The 21238-nt window shown below is 37.8% G+C and overlaps 1 protein-coding gene across 1 annotated transcript; it reads left to right on the forward strand.

Moving 5' to 3' along the window:
* The first annotated feature begins 327 nt into the window (after positions 1-327).
* On the forward strand, positions 328-20413 carry cfap221 (cilia and flagella associated protein 221). Its single transcript, XM_044345414.1, has 25 exons — positions 328-484; positions 973-1177; positions 1906-2006; positions 2385-2471; positions 2587-2682; positions 3148-3248; positions 3434-3537; positions 5266-5425; positions 7248-7377; positions 7862-7988; positions 8177-8288; positions 8369-8456; positions 9759-9848; positions 11173-11268; positions 12427-12514; positions 12819-12910; positions 13326-13406; positions 13707-13814; positions 13979-14134; positions 14286-14371; positions 14670-14748; positions 14941-15041; positions 18157-18249; positions 18325-18432; positions 19820-20413. The coding sequence occupies exons 2-25, from the start codon at positions 1048-1050 to the stop codon at positions 19953-19955; spliced, it is 2550 nt and encodes an 849-aa protein (XP_044201349.1). The 5' UTR covers positions 328-484; positions 973-1047; the 3' UTR covers positions 19956-20413.
* The last annotated feature ends 825 nt before the right edge of the window (positions 20414-21238 follow it).

Genomic DNA, 21238 nt, shown 5'->3' on the forward strand with positions numbered 1-21238 from the left:
ATGTAAAGCACTTTGAATTGCCTTGTTGTTGAGAGGTGCTATATAAATAAACTTGCCTTGCCTAAATATGGGCACATATATATACTGTATAGTGCATCAGTGTGAAAAACAGTGTGCTATTTCCTTTAATTTGTATAATAGTATATATTAAAAAACAAACAAAAATGGCCTGCTATAACTTCAAAAACAGTATGTTTCTGGTCTGGGTTTTTATATGAAAGATAAAATAATTGACTTCCGGTCTTATTTTGGCTAGTTTGACACATTTTAATGGAACGTGGAGCCGACAAATCGTATTCGCCCTCAGGACGTCTGTCCCGCCCTCTTGAGAGTCCAAATGTCACTATGGCAACGACAGTGTTTGATGGCAGGGTCCTCTAACAACAACTAGAGACGTCCAAACGAAAGGCGTTTGTTACGAAAATAGAAGGAATATGAGCATTTTATCTAAACGACCAAATGCGAGCGTGCATGTAAAACATAAGTAAGTCCTGAAGGTATTTCACGAGAAGCTGGTAAAACTCTTGCTGTGTAGTCTCTAAGTTAATGCTAGTAGCTTTTGGTAGCCTTCTTGCTCACAGGTTTGTCACGTCTCTAACTGTCAATATTATAAAAATTACTATAATCAGATTCTGGTATGATTCTGTATCTTTCTAGCTATATCTTCTTAAATTGTTTCAACTTTAAACTATCTGTGAAGTTAACTTATCTAGGATATGTAGCCTAATGATTTTTTTGGATTTATTAGTTGAATCAGGGCAGCACAAATATGGCAGATTTAGGGGGGATGTGATGTCTCTAGTGCTCTGTACTTTCTGCATCTTCATCAACACTATGACAGTTAAGATGAACAAATACTCACATTTAATTCACTCACTTTAAGGCTCAAAATAAGCTGCTATACTTCCGCAACTTTCTTTGATTCTCTGATTAAAAAAGTCACAGGTTTACTAACATAGTATTTCCCAACAGGCTGCTGTCTCCTTGACTGTCCTCCAGCCTTCTGTCATTTCTCTCATGAAGAGTGAGAGCTGACCTTTTGCCAGGATGGAGGTGGCCCTGTCTGGCCCGCAGATATTCCCGGAGCCTCTCAGGAGAGGGACTCCTCTGCCACTGAGCCAGCTGGTGGAGGAGAGCAGTAGCCGAGCCAACATCCCCAATCATCTACTGGAATCAAGTACTTATTAACCATGACCTTTGAAACCCTCTGATGTGGTGCATAAATAATATTTTCTTTCACTGCCAACACTGAGTATTAATATTAACAATTAGCTTAATTACTGTAGCAAATTGATACAAGACTAACTACAGACTATGATTGACATAGTATGCTATTGTATGCAGACACACACACACAAACACACACACACACACACACAGAGACTTGCAGGTAAATGACAGCTAATCATAGAAATACAATCCTTCATCCAGACACCATAGGTTAAATGCCCCGTGTTAACTGTGACCTTTATCACCACACTGAAGTCTAAGTTGCTAAAGGGATGCTGCTGATGTACAGAACAGCTGACCCTGACCTCCCTTTGGAGGAAAGCAAGAGAAATGAACATTTCTCCATTGCCTCTGGGATAGATCATAAAGTTATCATTTGCAGTCATTGGGCACCCACATCTTTTGTTTTTTTCCATCCTAATGACTAACAATCTACTATGTGTGATAAAAGCAGAAGGTACATCATCTCCATTGGTTTACATAGTTGCTTGGACTAGTTATATCATTTGCATTGTCTTGTACACCTTACAATCCCTAAAACTGAGGTATATTTGATTTTCTACAAGTATGCTGAGCCTCTTTGCAGACTCGAGTAAGCCTTCATTCAAACAGTTTTCTGTGATGCAAAAAGCTAATTATGTTTCAGTAATTATTTTCTTTTTTTTGTTGGTATAGAAATCTATACCAAAGTGAAAAGCAACAGCCTGATACAAGCAGAGCCCTCAGAGCTTCACTTCAGTGGGTTTGACCTGGGGAAGGATTACCTAAAGAGCCTGGTGAGCTTTGAATATTCATGGTGTTTTTACTATAAGTTATTTCAATTTCTTATATACAAACACAGGACAAATAGTCTGCCTCGCACCATGACAGATCTCACTAAACTTTATGCACCCACCGAAAGCAGATCATTTTGATTTTTACAAAATATTGCAGCACAGTTATAAAATAACAGTAAAAATCCAATCCCATCTTAAATTCCTCTCATTTGATTTCCATCAAGGATAAATTGGATATAATTGAATGGGCAATGATTTTACCCCCTATATGCTTGATGAAACTGGATGTAAGCATCCAGAATATGGAAATTGTTTTCTCAAGTGCACATGATTGGATGGAAATGAATTATTCTTTTCTCTCCTCTTCCTCTCCCTCAGAAACTAATCAACATCTCATCCGAGGTGATGAATATTCATATCATCCCCACCCAAACTAAGCACTTCCAAACAACTTACACCAAAAAGGTACTTTTTTCCATTATAAATCGTGACCTGAATATAAGATTCAAGACTCCTCTTGCCCGTAGTGCAATCAGTTGTTTCTGATGATTCAACCTCGTTCCATCTGATTCCTCTGAAGTATCGACTCATCCCCGGCCTCGCCTATACACTGAAGGTCCAGTTCCGTCCTGATGAGTGGCGTTACTTCTATGACTGCGTTCGGGTTCACTGCAAGGTTAGGATCCTACAGTCTACCTCAGTGCGTTAATGCTGTTTGTTTTACGCTTAAATCTCATTTCGTGGAAGCTGTTAAATCACAAACAACAATCACAGAAAAGACACAAATGCCCTCCAAAGCAAGCTCATGTAACCTAGTTTATCTGAGCATACAAGGAAGAACTCTCAAGAAATACTAATGAAAGCTTTTATATAAGATTGTGTTGAAACCAAACATTGGTATTTGGGAGATGGTTGGTATTTCCTGTGTCATACATTTACTCTTAGATGTCTTCACTGGTGCTCATTTCGAGATTAATATTATTATTCCACGCAAGCAAATAGAGTGTTAGTCATCAACTTGTTATAGCAGCTGATCATATTGTACATTTTTGTCTCCATGTTTACTTGGAAAACTCTCTTATCTTCTCTCTCATGTTTTCACTCTGTCTTGTTCATTCAACCTACTTACATTCTTCCTAAGGGGGAAGAGAACCTGTTTATTCCAGTTCATGCTTACCCTGTCATCGATGACCTGCACATCCCTCCTCATATCTACCTACCAGCCGTACCACTTGGACAAAGGTGTGTGTGTATTGTTGTGCAGCATCTATGGTGGACTTTTTTTTGACCTCCAACCTGCCTGAGGGTTTGCCTGTCTCTTTGTATTCTTCCATACAATCAACCATGCTTCCAATCCATTCACCTGCTGGTGTCAAATCATAAAAAAAAAAAACAACTTTCATCTCTTTGTTTCCTCCTGTCTCTAGCCTGAGCCACGCTATTCCTCTGAGATGCAGCTGCCCCATTGATTTTGAGTTTCAGGTGTACGTCATTCAGCCCCATGAGGCTTTCTCCATCCATCCTCTAGCAGGTAGGAACTAGTGAAATCAATTTATTTACCATCAAAAGTACCTTTTTATTGCATTGCATGTGATTTCTACAGTACATATTGTAGCAGATTTTTCATGTATTTTATAGATAACATTATGGTATTCTACATGTTGTTACTCTTAGATACAAAAAGAAAAGGTCAAATGGATAAATAAAGTTGCATTTCCTTCAAGTGTTTTTCATTTAGCCTACCAGATTAAGAACATAACCCATCTGGAGAGCAGTGAGCTGTGTTTTCTCAAAACCTTGGACTGGTATGTGTTGTGTATTAGATAAGTCATCGCAGAACTTGAAGGAGGCCTCCAGTTTCCAAACACTGACATTACGCAGTATTCATGGTCTGGGAAGCATCAGAACACATGGCGGAACCGGCACTTGGGATCTGAATTACAGCTGCAATTTTAACTTGGTACAAGGAATGAAAAGAAGAGACATAATTGAGTTTCTCATTTTGGAAATGCTTTTCATTTGTTGTCCATTTTCCTTTCTATATATACAATAAACCAAGGCCACTTTAAAACATTAGCAGGTCACAATATAAAATCATTCAGTCACACAGCAGTTAACAATAGTAATTCAACATTATATTATTTTTCGGTACAGTAATTATCACTCTTGGGGATCAAGAGAATAAGAACCATCCCTACAATCACACTCTCTCATCAATCATTTTAAAGGTCATTCGTCACCCGTTTGTAACCACAGATCATTCATTTGTATTTGAAGTCATTACCCAGTAATCAATGATTTCATATCACAGTTGGCTGGATAACCTACACCGGTTGTTCCCAACCTTTCTTCTCTGACGTATGCCCACAGCCCTATCTGATGAGCACAAATACCCCTTCATAGACAGAAGTGAATCAAGTGGATACTATTTAACTTTATCACTTAAATAGTATAGTATAGTAGTATACTATAAAAGCAGATATTGCTACAAAATTTCTCAAACAAATGAGGTCCATTTGATTAACTTTGCACTTGTACAACTACTACCACTTTAAGCTAACAATTTCAACTATTTATCCATTTCTTCAACTGTGTTAACTGGTTATACAGTAAAATACTTTAAGCTAACTATTTTAACTGTTTATAAATTACTCTTAGCTAATTCTTTCAAAGCTTTATCCATTACTTTTAGCTAGCTATTTCAGTTGTTTGTAAGTGACTTTAAGCTAACTATTTTAACCATTTATCCATTTCTTTAAGCTAACTATTTTAACCATTTATCCATTTCTTAAAGCTAACTATTTTAACTGTTTATCCACTACTTTAAACTAACTATTTCAACCAGTTATCCATTACTTTTTGCTACCTATTCAAGTTCTGCTCATTTGCCAACTAGGTTTCACACACATGCAATGAGAATTACAACTGACTCAGGTTGGTGGGAGGTATGCAGTCAGACTGTCATAGCTGGTAGCTTACTGGTTATTGTGACGATAAATGTGTGCATTAATAAACGTTTGTATCAGCACCACTATTTTCATGCTTAACACAAATATGTGGATGTATTTTTAAAATATTTTTTTCAGATTAGCTGAGCTGGTCGACAATCTTTCATCATATCCCCTAGCAGCTGCATCAGTACCCCCTGGGGTGCAAGTACCCCTGGTTGGGTTGACTGACACAAGCCAAGTACATACACACACACACACACACACACACACATTCATTCATCTCTGTTGTTTTATCTTTGCTCCTCCAGGTGTAATACCAGCCAATGGTGAGCTGAAGATCATTGTGACCTTCAGTCCTTTCCAGTATGAAACTTCTCAGGTCACCATCCAGCTGGTCATCTCACAGTTCAACACCAAACCCTATCTCTGTACCATCACTGGGAGCTCCGCCCCTCACATAGCCCTCAGGTATAAAGAGCTGTTGATTGTTTTGTAGGGAAATCCACTGTTCACAAAAAATGTTATGCTTATGTAAGATTTTATAAAGGGCTTCTTTCTGTATTCACCCTGGTACAGACATTAGATACCAACACACCAGTATTTCCACTAATGTCAGTTGACCAGGAGTCACCAGAAAATATTTGTTTGGTGTTGTATTTGTACTCCACTGTAACACATCTTACTGTGCTATCTTATCCTACTGTTCTATCTCATACTCTGTTGTACTCTCTCTATAACCCACAGCTGATGCTACAAGTTCCAACTTCTCTGGGTTATACTAACATTCTAGTAGAAGTACCACTCAGCGATAGCAGAGACTGTTTGAAGAATACAACACTCCATCACAAAGATATACAACAAATTGCTTATATAAAACACATATTTTATTGACAGATCTTTAACTCTCTTAGTTTTTCCCTGTAGTGTCTATTGTGGGTGAGCGAACAACCAGCTAGTCTTCCTTTTTGTAAGCAACAAAAATCATAAATGATGGGATAAAGTGATCAAAAAGAACCTTTTCCTTCTTCTTCTTGCTGTTCAGTAATGGTAACTTGCAGGTTTTATGTGCAAACTATAACTAGATGGTTCATTTGGGGGTAAAAACACACACCTACTGGATTCAGACAAAATGGCCTTGTGTGCTCCTGGTTGTTTTCTAGCCAGTATAAAACCTAATATTTAATTCTGTTCCCATGAGAGCGCTATCCATCACACAGCAGTAGCTCTATCCACTGCGCTGTCTTGGTGTTATCTCGGCCGAAAGTTAATAATTCATGAAAATAGCTTGGTAGCTGGTGCAGTGATATCAAGATGGATATGCTTCCCAATGAATGTTTAGCATATAAAACATTCTCCCTCTGTTTGTTGTTCCCTGCAGTGGAACAAATAAAAGATGAGGTATGTGTGCGTGAAAGAAATATACACATCTGTGAGGGTCAATGTTTATTCCAGCTTGAACCAATGCCTGACACTAGGTTGCTGCTAACTGTCCCCTGCTCGGCTTATGTAACATAGATACAGTAGAGGCCATGTTTAAAGTAAACATATTAATTTTATTACTTGAATGATTTATGCTTCTGTGTTGCATTCTCCGTCAATGTAGTGCAATCTAATGCAACTCAACACAACAGCCCTGCTATAAATCCATAAATTAATCCTTGTGACGCTTATAATGTTCAGCTTTTGTTGATACTGTGTCAGAGAGGTGTTGAGTCAACTCTGTGGTTGTTTTTTGGACATCATTAGTGATTGAAATGTGTTTTTAATGTTTCGTCCATGCCCGTTTACATACATGAGGGGGACACTGATTCTGAAAATATTTGGCAGCTAGAAAAAAATGTAAATATAATGAAAATTCATTATCTGTCTTCTGACCTCGTTGTTCAGCCTCCCTGCCACCCCCATGCCCTTCAAGTCTCCAGCTGCCCATTTATCATTATATAAACACTCAATTAAGAGCCATTCTTAATCTGTTACGAACTGATCCTGGAATGATTCCAGAGGTGAACCTGGACCTCATAAACAAAACTGAAGCTATTATTGAGCCCGCCACCCCCTTCCCTAACTGTTTCATTTTCATCTATCCACTGTTTTTGTTCATTTACACTTTTCTGGTATTGACTCTGCAAACTCAAATTAATTGCAAAAAAATGTCAGTTGCAGTCAAATTAGTGATGAATCTACTTCAGCCCTTACTAATGTGCACGGCTCTGTCATAATTAAAATGACGGTGAGTCTTACTCCAATATGAGTACATCCTTATTTATTTATTAATCTTTTTGGATGATAGTCAGCTGGAAGGAAAGCCGGGTCGGGGAGACGCGTTGTCTGCAGAGTACAAAGGATCTTCACCTGCCAACCAAACGCCTCCTCGGATTAGAAACAAATACAGGTCGACCAAGGAGGCAGACAAATCAAAGGTAGTGCATGTATTACTGGCTGAGGTTTTTTCTCATTTACTTGTATAAAAATGGTCAAATTAGAGGGCTGATTGTGTCAGTTAACTCATCAATCACATCACTATCTTATCCTAATTTGAAATGCAGCAGTAGTTGGCTGGTGCTCCATGAAAAGGTTAATGAATTCATTCTTATGCAGAAAATAGGTATGAGAAACTCTCTCTTTCATGAAAAATGTTAAGGTCTTTATTTAAGTACAATGTAAGATGTACTTATTAGTCTGCTATCTTAATTAATTAATTTTCACTTTTCACCTTAGATAAAGGGGGAGTGGAGAGACTCATTGTCTTTCAGCAGTCCCTGACATTTTTAGTTTTGGTTCCACATTTGTCTTTTTTGATACCAGTTTCGGAAACAACTGAAATTTTGTTGTTTAAGTAAAAAGTAAAAATCCACTCTAGACATCACAGCTACACTTAAATGTTTTCTTTTTCCTGCTCTGTAGACAGTGAGAGATCAGACTGGGATTAAGCCTGCACAGAAGCCTCCGGTGGATGTTTGTACCCCTGCAGGGGTGGCAAAGATGCTGATCAAAGACTCCAATAAACTCAGCTCTAAAGACCTGAGAGAAGGTGGATGCAGTTCTAGTAACATGCGTGTCACTTCATCAAACTTATGGCTGTACAAATTAACTTTGCGTCCTGTCATATTCTCTTTTTGCACTGTATCTTTTTCAAGTTGCTTGCATTGCATTTCATAGAATACATATGACAAAGTCAGCCTAATGTATTTTAATCTTGCTGGTGTCTCTTCACTTTAGTCATGTCCGGTGGCAGTATGGTAGGTCTTCAAAACAGGCAGATGAAGGAAGCCCTCTTCATAAAAAAGGTTCAACAAAATGTAAAGGAAGAGCAAGCCAACCACCTCAGATGGTAAGTGTAACTACAACTCTGTTATGTTGATTGTCAACATTTTTTGTCCCTATTAAGTTTTTTTTTTAACTTGCAAACAGGCAAGTTCATCTGGGTAAGGACCCCATGTCGGAGCACACCAGGAGACAGGTACTGGAGGAAAGAGAGATTGCACTACATGAATACATGGTAAGATTTTCCCTCAGTTTGAACATGTGGTTACTGAGGGTCTGTTTTCATTAACAAATACAGTAGAAAGGAGCAAAACCCTGCAGGACACTGACCTTCAAGAACCACAGTTGAGTATTTTTATGGCCTTTGAGTTGTTCTTTCCATTTAATTCAACATGACATGTACTGGATGTGTTGATAACTAATAACTTGTGCGGGATGTTTTTCTCTGAAGGCACCATATGCATGCTGATGTCATAACCCGATTCTGTTGTAACAGTATTGAATCACACGGCAATTTTTATCCTTTAAAAAAACAAAACATTCTGCCTCTGTGATTGATTTTATTGAGGAAACTCAATAACTCAGACTCAGCCAAAGTAAAATCAGTTTTGAATTATGAGTCTGTGTACGTGTATGAGTTTCCTTTGAGAAGTTATTTGAATAGTCGACAGAACTCTCACAGACACTTAACAGTACTTCCTCCCTCTTCTCATCTTCACCTGCACTGTTTATAACGCGCGCACACACATGCATGTTTACAGCCTCATATCTTTCACCATACTTTGATATTTTATGGAAACTCTGTTGTTTTTATTATAGGAAGAGCTATCATCTTCCTCTATAGGTCCTCTTTTGAATCTTGACTGCAGGCCAGAAATTAAATAACCAGACAGATAAACCCTCCTCTTCTGTTTGCGTCAGAGTGAAATGATTTACTGCTTTGCAACACAATCTTTTCATCGCTCAGACTATATTGGGTAACCAAGATACATGTTGGCCTTTTTTGTTGAACTCATAATATGTTTATTAGTCTAGAATTTGTGAGTCTGCGGTAAGGAATTGAATGCGCCGAAGGATTGATAGCTAGTAATAGCTATTGTTTCACAGAATTAAGACATACCCCGCCAAGACCATTTCTATTCCTCTTCAGCCAAAAAGATTTCAAGTTAAAAAAAGAGGATAAACATGTGGGAATATTTTTTTTCCATCAGCCTTCCACCATCTGTCATTGCTAGAACTCTGAAGTACCGAGCAAAAATAGAAAGAACAGCATATACATTCACTTTTATGCCATATACCAGTCTCCCTTTGTACTGCAGCTTCTTTTAGCAGGTTTCTTGACAAGGTGACACACTGTACTGTAAAATGCTTTGATAGTAAGTTACTTCTTGTCAAACTAAAAACAGTAATGTGTGGCAGTTGCTGTCAAGGTATCAGGATTTTACATTTTTCTACAGTGTAGATGCCACTTATCTTTTTAGCAATTGTCTCATCTCTTTGCCTTGGGGAAAAAGACTGTGAACTGATTCTGTTGTAGGTAAAAAGGGGGGATGTAAAGCAGGAGGAAGACTTTGCCAGTGGACCACCCAAACTTTCCTCCAGGCGGGTGCTTTGTGAAGCAGGACAGGTAAACCTCTACTCTTTTATGTTTACTTATTTCCTAAATAGACTCAGAATTTCCACATTTCATTTAGTTTGCTTTGCTGATAACATGACAAAAGTAACTCCCCACTTGAATGCAACATTGCTGCACTAGTCTGAGCCATCCTTTCATCATTAGCTTAATTTTGGCATCATGCGTGACACATTTACTTGCCTGCAGTTCCAGGAATTTGCTTGTGCGTTTCATCAGCCCTCCATCACATGTAAAGCATCAGACAGCATTGGTTGCATCATCGTGTTTAGGCTTATAAGTTAAAGGATAAGTCTGGTGATATTCTAAGTTTTTTACTGTCAATAAATCCCGCAAAGAGGCAAAACCAACAATCAATTTTATTGTATTGTCTGTTTCCTCTGTGCTGTAGAGCTCCAATATTTATTAAAAACACATCAGTGAGCCACACTGTTGCACTGGGTGACATGTTCCTTCATTACCATGAACATGGGCACTGTAGTTTATTTTGAGACAATTCCAAATGCGCCGTCCTTCTGCTGTAAATACTCATTGTTGCACCAAATATGTATTAATCCACAGCTAAAAATAGTCCCCAACAAATTCACACATTACTCCTGTTTGAGTAACATTTGCTAAAAACTACAGTGCCCTGCTGTTATAGGAAATTACTGAGCCTTTTTTCAAAAATGAAACAATATATTTATGAGCAGTTTTAATGATTTACATCTTCAGTGGGAATTAATGGACTTTGGACTTAGAACCACAGACATGGTAGAGAAGTATGAAAGAACAAGGTGGATTAATACACTGTTAGTTTTGGACTGTTTCCCTCGTTCACTCATTCATGACTCCTTATAAAATAGACACTCAATAGTGAGTAGTAAAATTATATTGTGATATTATTAGCAGAAAATATTATACATGATACGGACACTATTACTACTTTTTTAGTTCCATTGTGGGAAATTTTGAAGGCACTATATAAAACATTTCAATATGAAACTCAAATTAATTCTTAGTAGGACCATATCTTGTCTTGGTAAAAGATTTTATTATTTTGTACCAACATAGAACATGTGGATTTTACATTTTCTTCTGCTCGCTTCTGCAGAAGAGGGGCTTCTTCGGTCAAATTAATCTGTTTTTTACAGCCTATCCTGCAGTTAAATTCAATCTAACATTCACTTTTACTATTCTGCTATCTTTTGTCATTTAGGTACTCCAAGCTGAGATCTCATGAAATTTCACTTTATGCTTCTGCTTATATGAACTCAGTGTAACGATGCCAAATGAGCATATGGAAGTCAGCAATAAATGTCTTTTTAACCTCCTCAAGGCCCCAGAGGGAGCCCCGTCCTTCCAGTTTTACTCCAGTTTTCATTGGGAACTGAAACAAAGAGCCCTCAGACTGTTCCAGCAGGCGGCACGAAAGGTACAAACATCCATGTACAAATACAGTGAAGTCACTGGGGTTATATGTGCAAATGCACACATACATGAGCATTTGCTTTGATGCACATCACACATACACACACCTTCCTCTTCCCTCGGGAGAGGGCTAGTGTTCCTGCGGGTCCCCTCCCTTTAGTTCAGCCATGTGTAAATTCCACACACTAAATGTATAATATTCATTACAGTAGGGTCGACTTTCCTGGGTAGAGCGCATTCCAGTAAAAGCAGAGTAATCTCACATGGCCTCTTAGAGCCACAGGAAGAGCATACATTTCTTTTCCTATTACTGAACACTTGGTTGACCTAATAGATTTGAGCAGTGGTTCCCAACCTAGGGTTCAAAATCCCTACAAGATGTCGCTAGATTAATCTGAGAGGTCGCGAGATGGTAGCTCAGGTTAGGAAAAATAGAATATATATTTCTGACCCACAATTTTATTTTTTTTGTCAAGCTTTCCTCACATTTTTGTTTTATTTACTGTGAATTACTGTATTTTATCTCCTCAAGCCTCTAAAGGTTATTCAAATAAAACAAAATAATCCCTGAAGCACTGCTGTGAGGCTGAAATTTTTGTTTTTTTGTGAAATATCTCGGCAATTATTTGATGCACTGTCATGCCCACTTCAGGAAAATTTGTAAGTTTTGTCATCCCTTACCCTTTTATCTAGCACCATTGTCAGTCCAAAACTTTGGTCTATGAAAAAATTCCTGCAAAACTAATTTTTTTCCATCAGCTTGAGCTGTACTTTGTTAAGGCTACTTACCAAATGTTAGCATGCTAACACACTAAATTAAAACGGTGAACATGGTAAACACTGAACGTCAGCATGCTAGCATTGTCGTTGAGAGCATGTCATGCTTACGTTAGCATTTATCTCAGTAACAGAGCTACTAGCGCAGCTGTCGAATTTTAGACTTGATGGCTGATAAATGTTTTTTTTTGTAAATGTAAAACTAGAAAATAATTTGAATATGTTTTATATAGTATACGTTGAAAATCTTCACTTGCTTGATGTATTTTTATCAGCCAATCCCGACTGGATTTGTCTTTGGGAACACGGGCCATCAGAAACTCTCTAAACCTCTACAGATTGGGAGTCATGTAAAACAGTAAGACGCTGTGCTCTTCTCTCACAGGTTGTGATCCGATGTCTAATGAACCGGAGACTGGCCTCGCTGAAGAAACTGTCTGACAGTATGATGAACCTGCCCTCGGCACAGAAAGGTTTTGCTTATCCCGTGATCTCTTGATTCAGAAATAATTTCATTATGCCATGTCAATAAAGCATACTTAATTGAATTTATTCCTAGAGGTAAAATTGAAATCAGATCCCCTCCGGTTATTATGACGTTCTTGAAACATACAGTACACGCAGGCCTCAGGAGCAGGGCTATTTGTGGTGTTGTGTGCATTTAGTCATACTCTGAATATTGCCACATTTATCACTGACCCTGAAAGGTAATATGTAGAAATTAACTTTTTTTCCTTATTTTTTTGTGCTGCCTTTTTTTAAAAATGTTTTTCTCAGTTGAAGAAGAGAAGACATGTGATCTGAAGATCTCCTCAGAGAGAGTTTTTCCATTTTCTTTCCCCATTTTCTCTGATGAAGCTGACCAGCTGGTGGGTACATTACATAACCGCACAAACTGTAAATATCAGACAGTCTTACTGCAGATTAGAAGTTGCTAGTTATGTTTGAAGTATACCTACCCATTAATGTCTACTAGCAAAACAACTTCTTTGCAAATCACTTCATCTAGCCTATTGAATTAAAATCCTAAACTACGCTAATGAGAGCTGACACACAGAGGATGAGACACTACCGAAAAGTGAGCGCTGGTTATTTATCTTCACATGAAACAATTTTCATTCATTATTCCCCTTAAAAGACATCTTTGATCTAACCGTGGAATCAAAGAGGAAGCTCAGTTTCCCGCACTTTGATTAAATCTTTCATTTTCCTGATGCCCTGCAGAGAAAAGGCCTCAGTGCTCAATTGGACAAATAATGTCATTTGTCTCCTTGATATTTCTAGGCTCCCAGTAATTTGGTCACAGTGCCTGTGGATCCTGTTGATGTGACTGTGACAGCACATATTCCTTTCTTCAGGCTTCAGGTAGGTATTTACTGCACCAGGTCATCTGAACACCATACGTATAAATCAACAGACGTACCTAGCAGGCATAATTAATGGAAAATATGACAATATAAAATATATTTGATGTATTCTATGTGTGATTGATTACACTTTATAAAAATGGATATGACAAGAGATTGAAATTATAATTTGCCTGCAATGTGTAGCTCTGCTCTGTTGGTTTCTATAAGTCATCCTACAAATCATTTCTCTTATCTGTGTCAATGTTGTGTTTTCATTATAACCATATTGTCTGTTCATATTGTTTTGCCACTCTAGGTTCCTCAGCACTACAAGCTTATGGGCTACCGGCCTGTGTCAGCCTGGGAGGCATTTAACTCTTATATACCCACTACTTTAGCCAAACCACTTCGTACTGGAGCTCCGGTAATTATACAGCACCCAGACCAAAACATCCAGATTTAGTCAATATTTACTCATTCGTTCATAATATGTCATCCAGATATTGTTTGACTCAGTCATTCAGAGATATCTACTCATTTGTTCTTTCATTTGTTTAAATAAAACCTCACTGCGCTGACACTTTTCAGAGTGAGCTGGTACCACAGTCTCCCAGAGCAGGGGAGGAAAAGCAGCATGAAAATGAAGAGGAGGATGTGGAAGCAAAGGAGGCTCGAGACAATCTCACCTTCAGTGCCCCTGAAGCTCTGCTCAGACCTTTTCTGGCAAACCCACTCAGAATCTTTGTAAGGCTTTTTATTCATTTTCATTTATCTAAAGTGACTGCAAAACCGACAGAGAATGTAGTTTTTCCTTACATGACGTGACAGATATCAGTATGACTGTATATTTAAACTAGTGTTGTTTCCATATTTCTGTCATCATGTTGTGCTTTAGAACCCAGCTCCAGGCCTCCAGACTTACAAACCGACTCCTAAATACCTAGAGAGTGATTTGGAGTTCCACCTCTGCCCTCTGCCCAGGTAGAAAGACTCATCTACACTTGCATTATCCATTTCTATTAAGCATCAAACCAGTTCTCCATGGTATTTGCATTTATAAAGCAATCTATCTGAATATGAGACCAGTGCTGTGGGGGTTGTCTAAAAAATCATCAGTAAATAAATGTTTATGGTAACAAAAATCTTACTTTGTTTTAGTAAAAAATGTAAGAAAAGGAATTTACTCGATAGTGCCCAGCTGTACACCTGAGTGTTGAATGTATTGATTATTCTCTGACCAAACCCAGATATTAATAAAGAAAGTGCTTTCTGTATGCAGATATACAAACCCTGAGATCAACACGTGTGGTGTCAAAACACAAACCCAACACACTCAGAAGAAGTTTCTGGACCGCAAGGTAAGTTTGTTTCAGAGACTTTCAAGTTCGTAAGTGTCTTTGGATGCTTCTAGTCTTATCTTAAAAGCATTTGAACCAGATTTTTTTCATATACACTATATGTTGTTTTTGTTTAAACAAAAAAACAGGTTTTTGTTGCTGGACTTGACCACCAGCTGCTAATATATCATTCATCAAATTTGTTTGATGCAGGGAGTGATCAAAGGAGTCATGACATGGACGAATTTCGATTCTATCACCTTGAACTGTCTGTCCAACCAGCCAGCTCTCACCAGCGACTTTGCCCTGCGCAGGTGGGTCAGAACTGAAATGGGTACGACCCATTTGCTCGATTCAATTAAGAGGGATACTTCATAATGTGAGCCGCACGGTGAAAAGCCTTTTATCTACCTGCCTTTGTTATTTGTAGAACAGATTTTAGAATCTCTGTTGATGTTAGCTGACATAAATGAATGATGATCAGCAGTTAGAGTTTATTACCACTACCTGCTGCACATCACTGTGTACATTTTTTCTCTTACTCACTTAACAAGGCAAAAGGAAAGCATTTTTACTGGCAGTAGCCACCCAGAAGTTGAAGGAGAGAGTCAAATTCACCCAGAGATTTCCATGTGAAACCACTGACAAGCTCCAACTGGAGCATTGAGGGGTCCAAAAGCACTAGTACTGCTAATATTTACAGTACTTGTTTACAGAGTGGAAAGTAGCTGTTGTTCACTTCCTCTGACCATATCTTTCCAGCCTGTGGAAGAATTTGAACTTATGACCCTCTGGTTGCAAGACCCCCAATCAATTCATTACTGACGCTTTTGAGATAAATACAATAAACAAATGACAAGTGGGAGTAGCAATGTCATGTGTAGCAGTTGTCTTTATTTCCTGCAAACACATCCCATCAATCAATTTTTTAACTTGTTCTTGATGTTCATCTGTAGATATAATGAGATTTATCAGAGGTAGGTTATAGTACGTTAGAAAGGTTAGGTAAGACATAGGCTGATATTAGTAGCTTTACAACTGGTTATATTTTTAATGTTTTATTACATTTATATGTATTGCCAAACACAAGAGATGTCCAAACAGACAGCTTTTTTTGTCTGCCTGTCTCGTTCCTTCCTCTTTATATAGACATTCATCCTCTTTAAGCCCTCTGTCGAATTGCCAAAACACAGCATCAATATTTCATAGCTTGGGATTCCATTCATCATCTCACGCACAGTATTTCAGGAACATGACGTCCAATTGTCCACACAACTTCCTGCACCTGCCAGGTTGCTGGATGTCAAATTGTCTACTGGTAACATATCCAGCAGAACTCCTTCTTAATTCATGGAGTTGAAACTGCATTTTGCACTTGCAGCAGTTGTCATTTTGGATTTCAATTATTGACTGATTCTATTTAGTTTTTGTGAAATGGGCTGCTTTTATTTATGACCCTTTAGGGTTTGATAAAGATAGAGAAATGCTGTACAGTAGTTGTGTTCTTATACTCATCAGTCCCACTTTTGCAAAATAGTCCCTTAGTTGTTTATTCCTAAAATCAGTCCTAAGTGTTGAGATTAGTTTTCTCCCTCAGGTTTCAGTACCTCTGATTTCATCGAAACACTGTCAAAAATACACATGACTGCAATGCAAATTACCATATTTCAGTAGTTTTGGATTGACAAGATATGCACTGATACCTTTTTCTTTTTTCAAGAAAAATCCCAAAGCAAAGGACAACTCCTTTGAAACATGCATCTCTCCCTGTTGGAAGATTTGTTTGTCTCTTATTTTAATAAAATTATGATTTTAGTTTTAGTGTTATACTACATAGGCTACATCAGGCAGAAAAATACTCTCTAAAATCCGTCTTTCCTCCAGTACTACTATATACCTCAAGTTCAATAATTTCTGTGTGCAGAATTTAGGCCATATGGAGGGAAAGACACCCAAACACTGTCTACACTTACACTGTGAGATAATGATTTATTCAGCCTTTAGCCTAAATGGACAGTGAATAAATTATGATATTTTGATGTAGTATATTAGTGAACACAGCATAGGGCTGTCCTGTTCTATTTGTGGTGCATGCTTGTCTATGCACCCTGTCTCAACCAATACCACTCAGGTGTGCAAAACAGTTTCAGACACTATTCAAGAAACTTATCTCATGTATGTTGTAATTTGTCTTGCATGACAGAATTTATTGTTTAAAGCCGATTTAAGTACCAAAGTTAAATTTGCAGAGCTAATGAAGCCATGTTCCCAGATAGATCTGAAACCATTTTAAGTCTTTATTTGACTGAACGCCTAAGTAATTTGGGCCACCACTGTTAACATGATGTACTCATGAATGCGTGGGTTTGGATCTTATTCTCTCTCTTTTTTTCTCCTCACCTTCCTCATTATGTTACATAATCAGATGCCTAACAAGAGAAAGTATTCTCTGTATGCCCATCAGCACTGATCTGCAGGATAGCTGTAGATATGTTGATGTTTTTTATGCAAGTGATGACTTTCTCCCAGCCTCTTTGCTCAGTCTTATTAATTTTCTATCACTGCCTCACATACACACATATACATACATACTTTCACAGTGTCTCCAGTTATTGTATGAACACAAACAATATGATTAATGTCAGATGATCATAATAGAAGATGAGTATTAACTTGACAGCAACTTCACAGCAGGAGAAAGAGAGAAGTGTGTGTTACACCTTATATGTACAGGGTATGTGAAAGATTAAAAAGACTTAATTGTGTCTCAGCTACCAACAAACTTTAAAACAGTAACTCTCTGCATACAGTCTACTTACCAGTATTTTAGAGCCATATTACTGTGACCATACAGCACATAGCTCATACGACTGCAGCTGAAACCTGTCATACACAAGAGTTTGATTATAATGCATATTTTTGATTCAGTAATCCAGTATTCGGTTATTGATTGCTGCACGCTAACTGTTTATAGCACTTTATAGGCTACTGTTTTATAGCAGCCCAATTGAATCAGTCACTAGTTTGAAACTAGCTAATAGTTACTACTACTTTTGGAGGATTTGAATAATGGATTTACACATAGCTGGTGTCATCCAGTCCAGGTCATGACTCCTTCATTTGCACAATATGACTGTTTCTCTGTGTACTTTATGTATTCCCATGACCCAAACATTTTAAAGTCTCTGCTCACAGTCAAGTCAGGGTCGCCAGCAAAAGCAAAACCTTTAGGTTATCAGTGTTTGGATTCTATTTTGCTCCTAAGTGGTATCAACTTTTACTCTGGCATACTTTTATCATTCCTGTTCAAACAACGCTTAGCAGTCCTTTCATCTAAGTAAGATGGAGTAGTTGCCTTAACATCATCTCAATTCAGTAATGTGTGGACTGGCTCTTCAGGGGAAAATGCACTGTGTGTGTTTCCCATAGGTCTGTCGACTACAGCACCGATATACTTCCACTCACAGCACCTCCTCCTCTCACCGGCCCTCCTGATGATCTGGCAGGACCAACGGACAAACTGTAAGCACTTATAACAGTGACAATATTGATCCTTTTGTTGGAAGGGTTTTCTAGATTATGTTTGCCTGTGTGCAGGTGTGAAGACTCAGGAGTCCAACTGACACCAGAGATGATCAGAGCAGAATTCCTGTCTGGGGAAGCACTGGTCTCCAATAGCAACCTCCACACAGGAGTGACAGCCAGGTAAGCGTACTTGCATGATGAATTGTACGGCAATGTCAAGACAAAGTTTACTAAGGGATCAACAATCAAGTAGCAAGGCAAGAGATAACAGTTTTTAGGCACAATGGATGCTTATTTACACAAAGGAAGCACTTCCCAGGCAATAAATAGGATGAATGTTCAAGACAGTCACGTATTACAGATAGGGTTTCTTAGAATGGACAATAAAACATGTACTTTTCGTTTGAAGAGGGGAAGTGTTCAGGATAAACTAAACATGAAGTTAATGAATGTGCAAATCATGTACCTGGGTTCCTTCCAACAAATGCTTCCTGTGAGCTGGAACACGCTGGATGATACTACTTTTCAACTGCTGTCATAGCAGGCAGACGGATACATCAAAGATTTCTAACTATGAACACTAATCAAGATTATGTTGTTGGAAGAAGTTTCAGCCTTTCAGCATAACTAACAAAGACTCATAACTGAGAGAGGATGATCCTTTCTCCTTTTTTTTTATAAGCTAACACATTCTTATCACATAAATTCATAATAAACATCATCCTGTTATCATCTTAATATGTGTATTTACATTGTAGTGATGTAAATCTTGTAGCACATGATAATGTGAAAGTTATTGTAACAGCTACTCATTATGTGACTGAAAATGGGTCTGATGTGTCTAACTAGTGACCAACTTTTCATGATAAAATTGACACATTGTAGAGTAATATGTTTTATTCTTCATTTATTTTTTAAGAATTTGTGGTTGTAAAACCCTGGATAAATTGTTTTAAGCATCACACAACCCCCACGAAATGACTCATTTCTCAGAATTTTATCCATTCGGTCCGATAACATTTGGAAAGTCTAGAAGAGCTGAATGATCAAATTATTTTATCCCCATTCAAGTTAGCAGAGAGCTAAACCTGACACCAGATTAAAAACTTTGGTATACTGTGAAATACAGAGATTTATCTGGTGGTGATAGGCAGCATTGCATGAACTCATCTGGCAAGGGCTTGAATGTAACGGACGTTCATTTATTTGTTAAAGTTCCACACTGCAGGTTTAATAAGTCATGATTTTATGACATTTTAATTTGCATTTTAATATGTTTTTATCATATTTCTCTAAGATTTTTTTCCATTTTTGAGAGACATTTTGTCATATTTTTTACAAAGTAGAGATTAATTAAGTTTTTTTTTTAATGAAGAAATTTTTAATACTGCATTGTTAGACAGTACTAAATTCAACAATATTGCCCAGCAGGGCTTAAATTGATAGTGGTTTTAATGCCAAATGGAGGCTAGTTTACCAGTCTTTCTATTCACTACTGTATTAGTCCATTTAATCAGTTTTAATTGCACTGTTTTTTCATTGGAAATGTTACACTGCTTTGTCACAGGCACCAGACGGAGCGTCAGATGGAGGCAACCTACACGTCCGAGTTCAACCAGATGGGAAAAAGAGTGATGGGCAAGCTGAAGCATCTTGGAGTCACTAACAGAACTTCTCATTCGCCAGGAGAGGACCGTGAATAGGCAAAACACCCCATATACACTCCCCAGAAACACACAAGAACCTGGAAACAGGCTATGTGCGCACTCGTATACATAAGCAAACACAATCGCAGGTCTAAAAATAAGCATTATACTCATCCTACTCACCCATACGAGACTCTACATTGTTTGTTTTGCCACTTCTGTAAAATAAAAACTGGTTACTTTCTCACCCACCTATAAGCCTCCCTCCCACCCACTCAAAATTACCAGTAAGCTCCCCTCCTTTGCTCTTACAAAGCCTTGAAATTTGTTATCCTTCCACCCACACAGACCCGTATATAAGCACAGCTACAGTATACTCTGACAAGCTACATCACATTACTGACAACTGCATTAAATAAAAAATGATAATTCTGCATTTTTATACAAGAAGCAAAATGTAACTACAACGTCAGGAGCAACGCACAACACTTATCACTATTAAACTGTATTATGTTGCAAACAACAGTGTCATACTTGATCTTTGGTGACAGTTAAATAGTTGATTTGATTTAAATGCATTAAGAAGTAATTCACATGCTCTCCATTGATATGACAGGGAGTCTTGACTGCAGTTTTAGAAGAGATTGTCATTGCCAGAAATGCTCATTGGTGCCAGTTCTTATTGATTAGTATCCAACCTCTAATATAATTTGTAAGCTATCCCAGGATTGTGTATTATTTCTACATTTATGTATTTGAAACATCAATTCAACATTTAACAGTACATATTTATGTGGTTGTAACAAGAAAGTAGCTTACAGTAGGTCAGAATTTAATTTTCAAAAGAGCTGACAGCCTGTGAACTCACTGGGATGGAGTCCAATCCAGTATGTGTCTGCTCTACCTCTAGAGGGAGCTCCAACTCTATGAGTTTTATAATTAGAGGAGGTTTCCAAATTTATTTGGCATTCAGTGAGTGTGTGTGTACTTGCTTAATAGCAGTGTGCTTTAGGATAGTACTGTACAGTGAACCCACTTTTACAGACACACACTAGGGGACTCACACATACGCAAAAAGGGTCACATTGCTTAGACATAGGGTTACACCCACATACTAAAGCCTATAGTCATACTACTTTACTGTCAGAATACATTGAGATGACAGTAGAGGGTGTTTTTTAAAGGACAGTGGTCTTACTTTTACTGCAGCTTAGAAAAGAAAATTCCATTGAAAAATCCATTGTATTATGAACATTCATGCAGTTATATTTTTGCTAAAAAAGGGACGCAATACCATAGCTACATATTTAATTAAAGCCACTGCAATGATATACATTTAA

Source organism: Thunnus albacares, chromosome 24 (genome assembly GCF_914725855.1).
Source record: "Thunnus albacares chromosome 24, fThuAlb1.1, whole genome shotgun sequence".
In the NCBI taxonomy this organism is placed as follows: Eukaryota; Metazoa; Chordata; class Actinopteri; order Scombriformes; family Scombridae; genus Thunnus; species Thunnus albacares.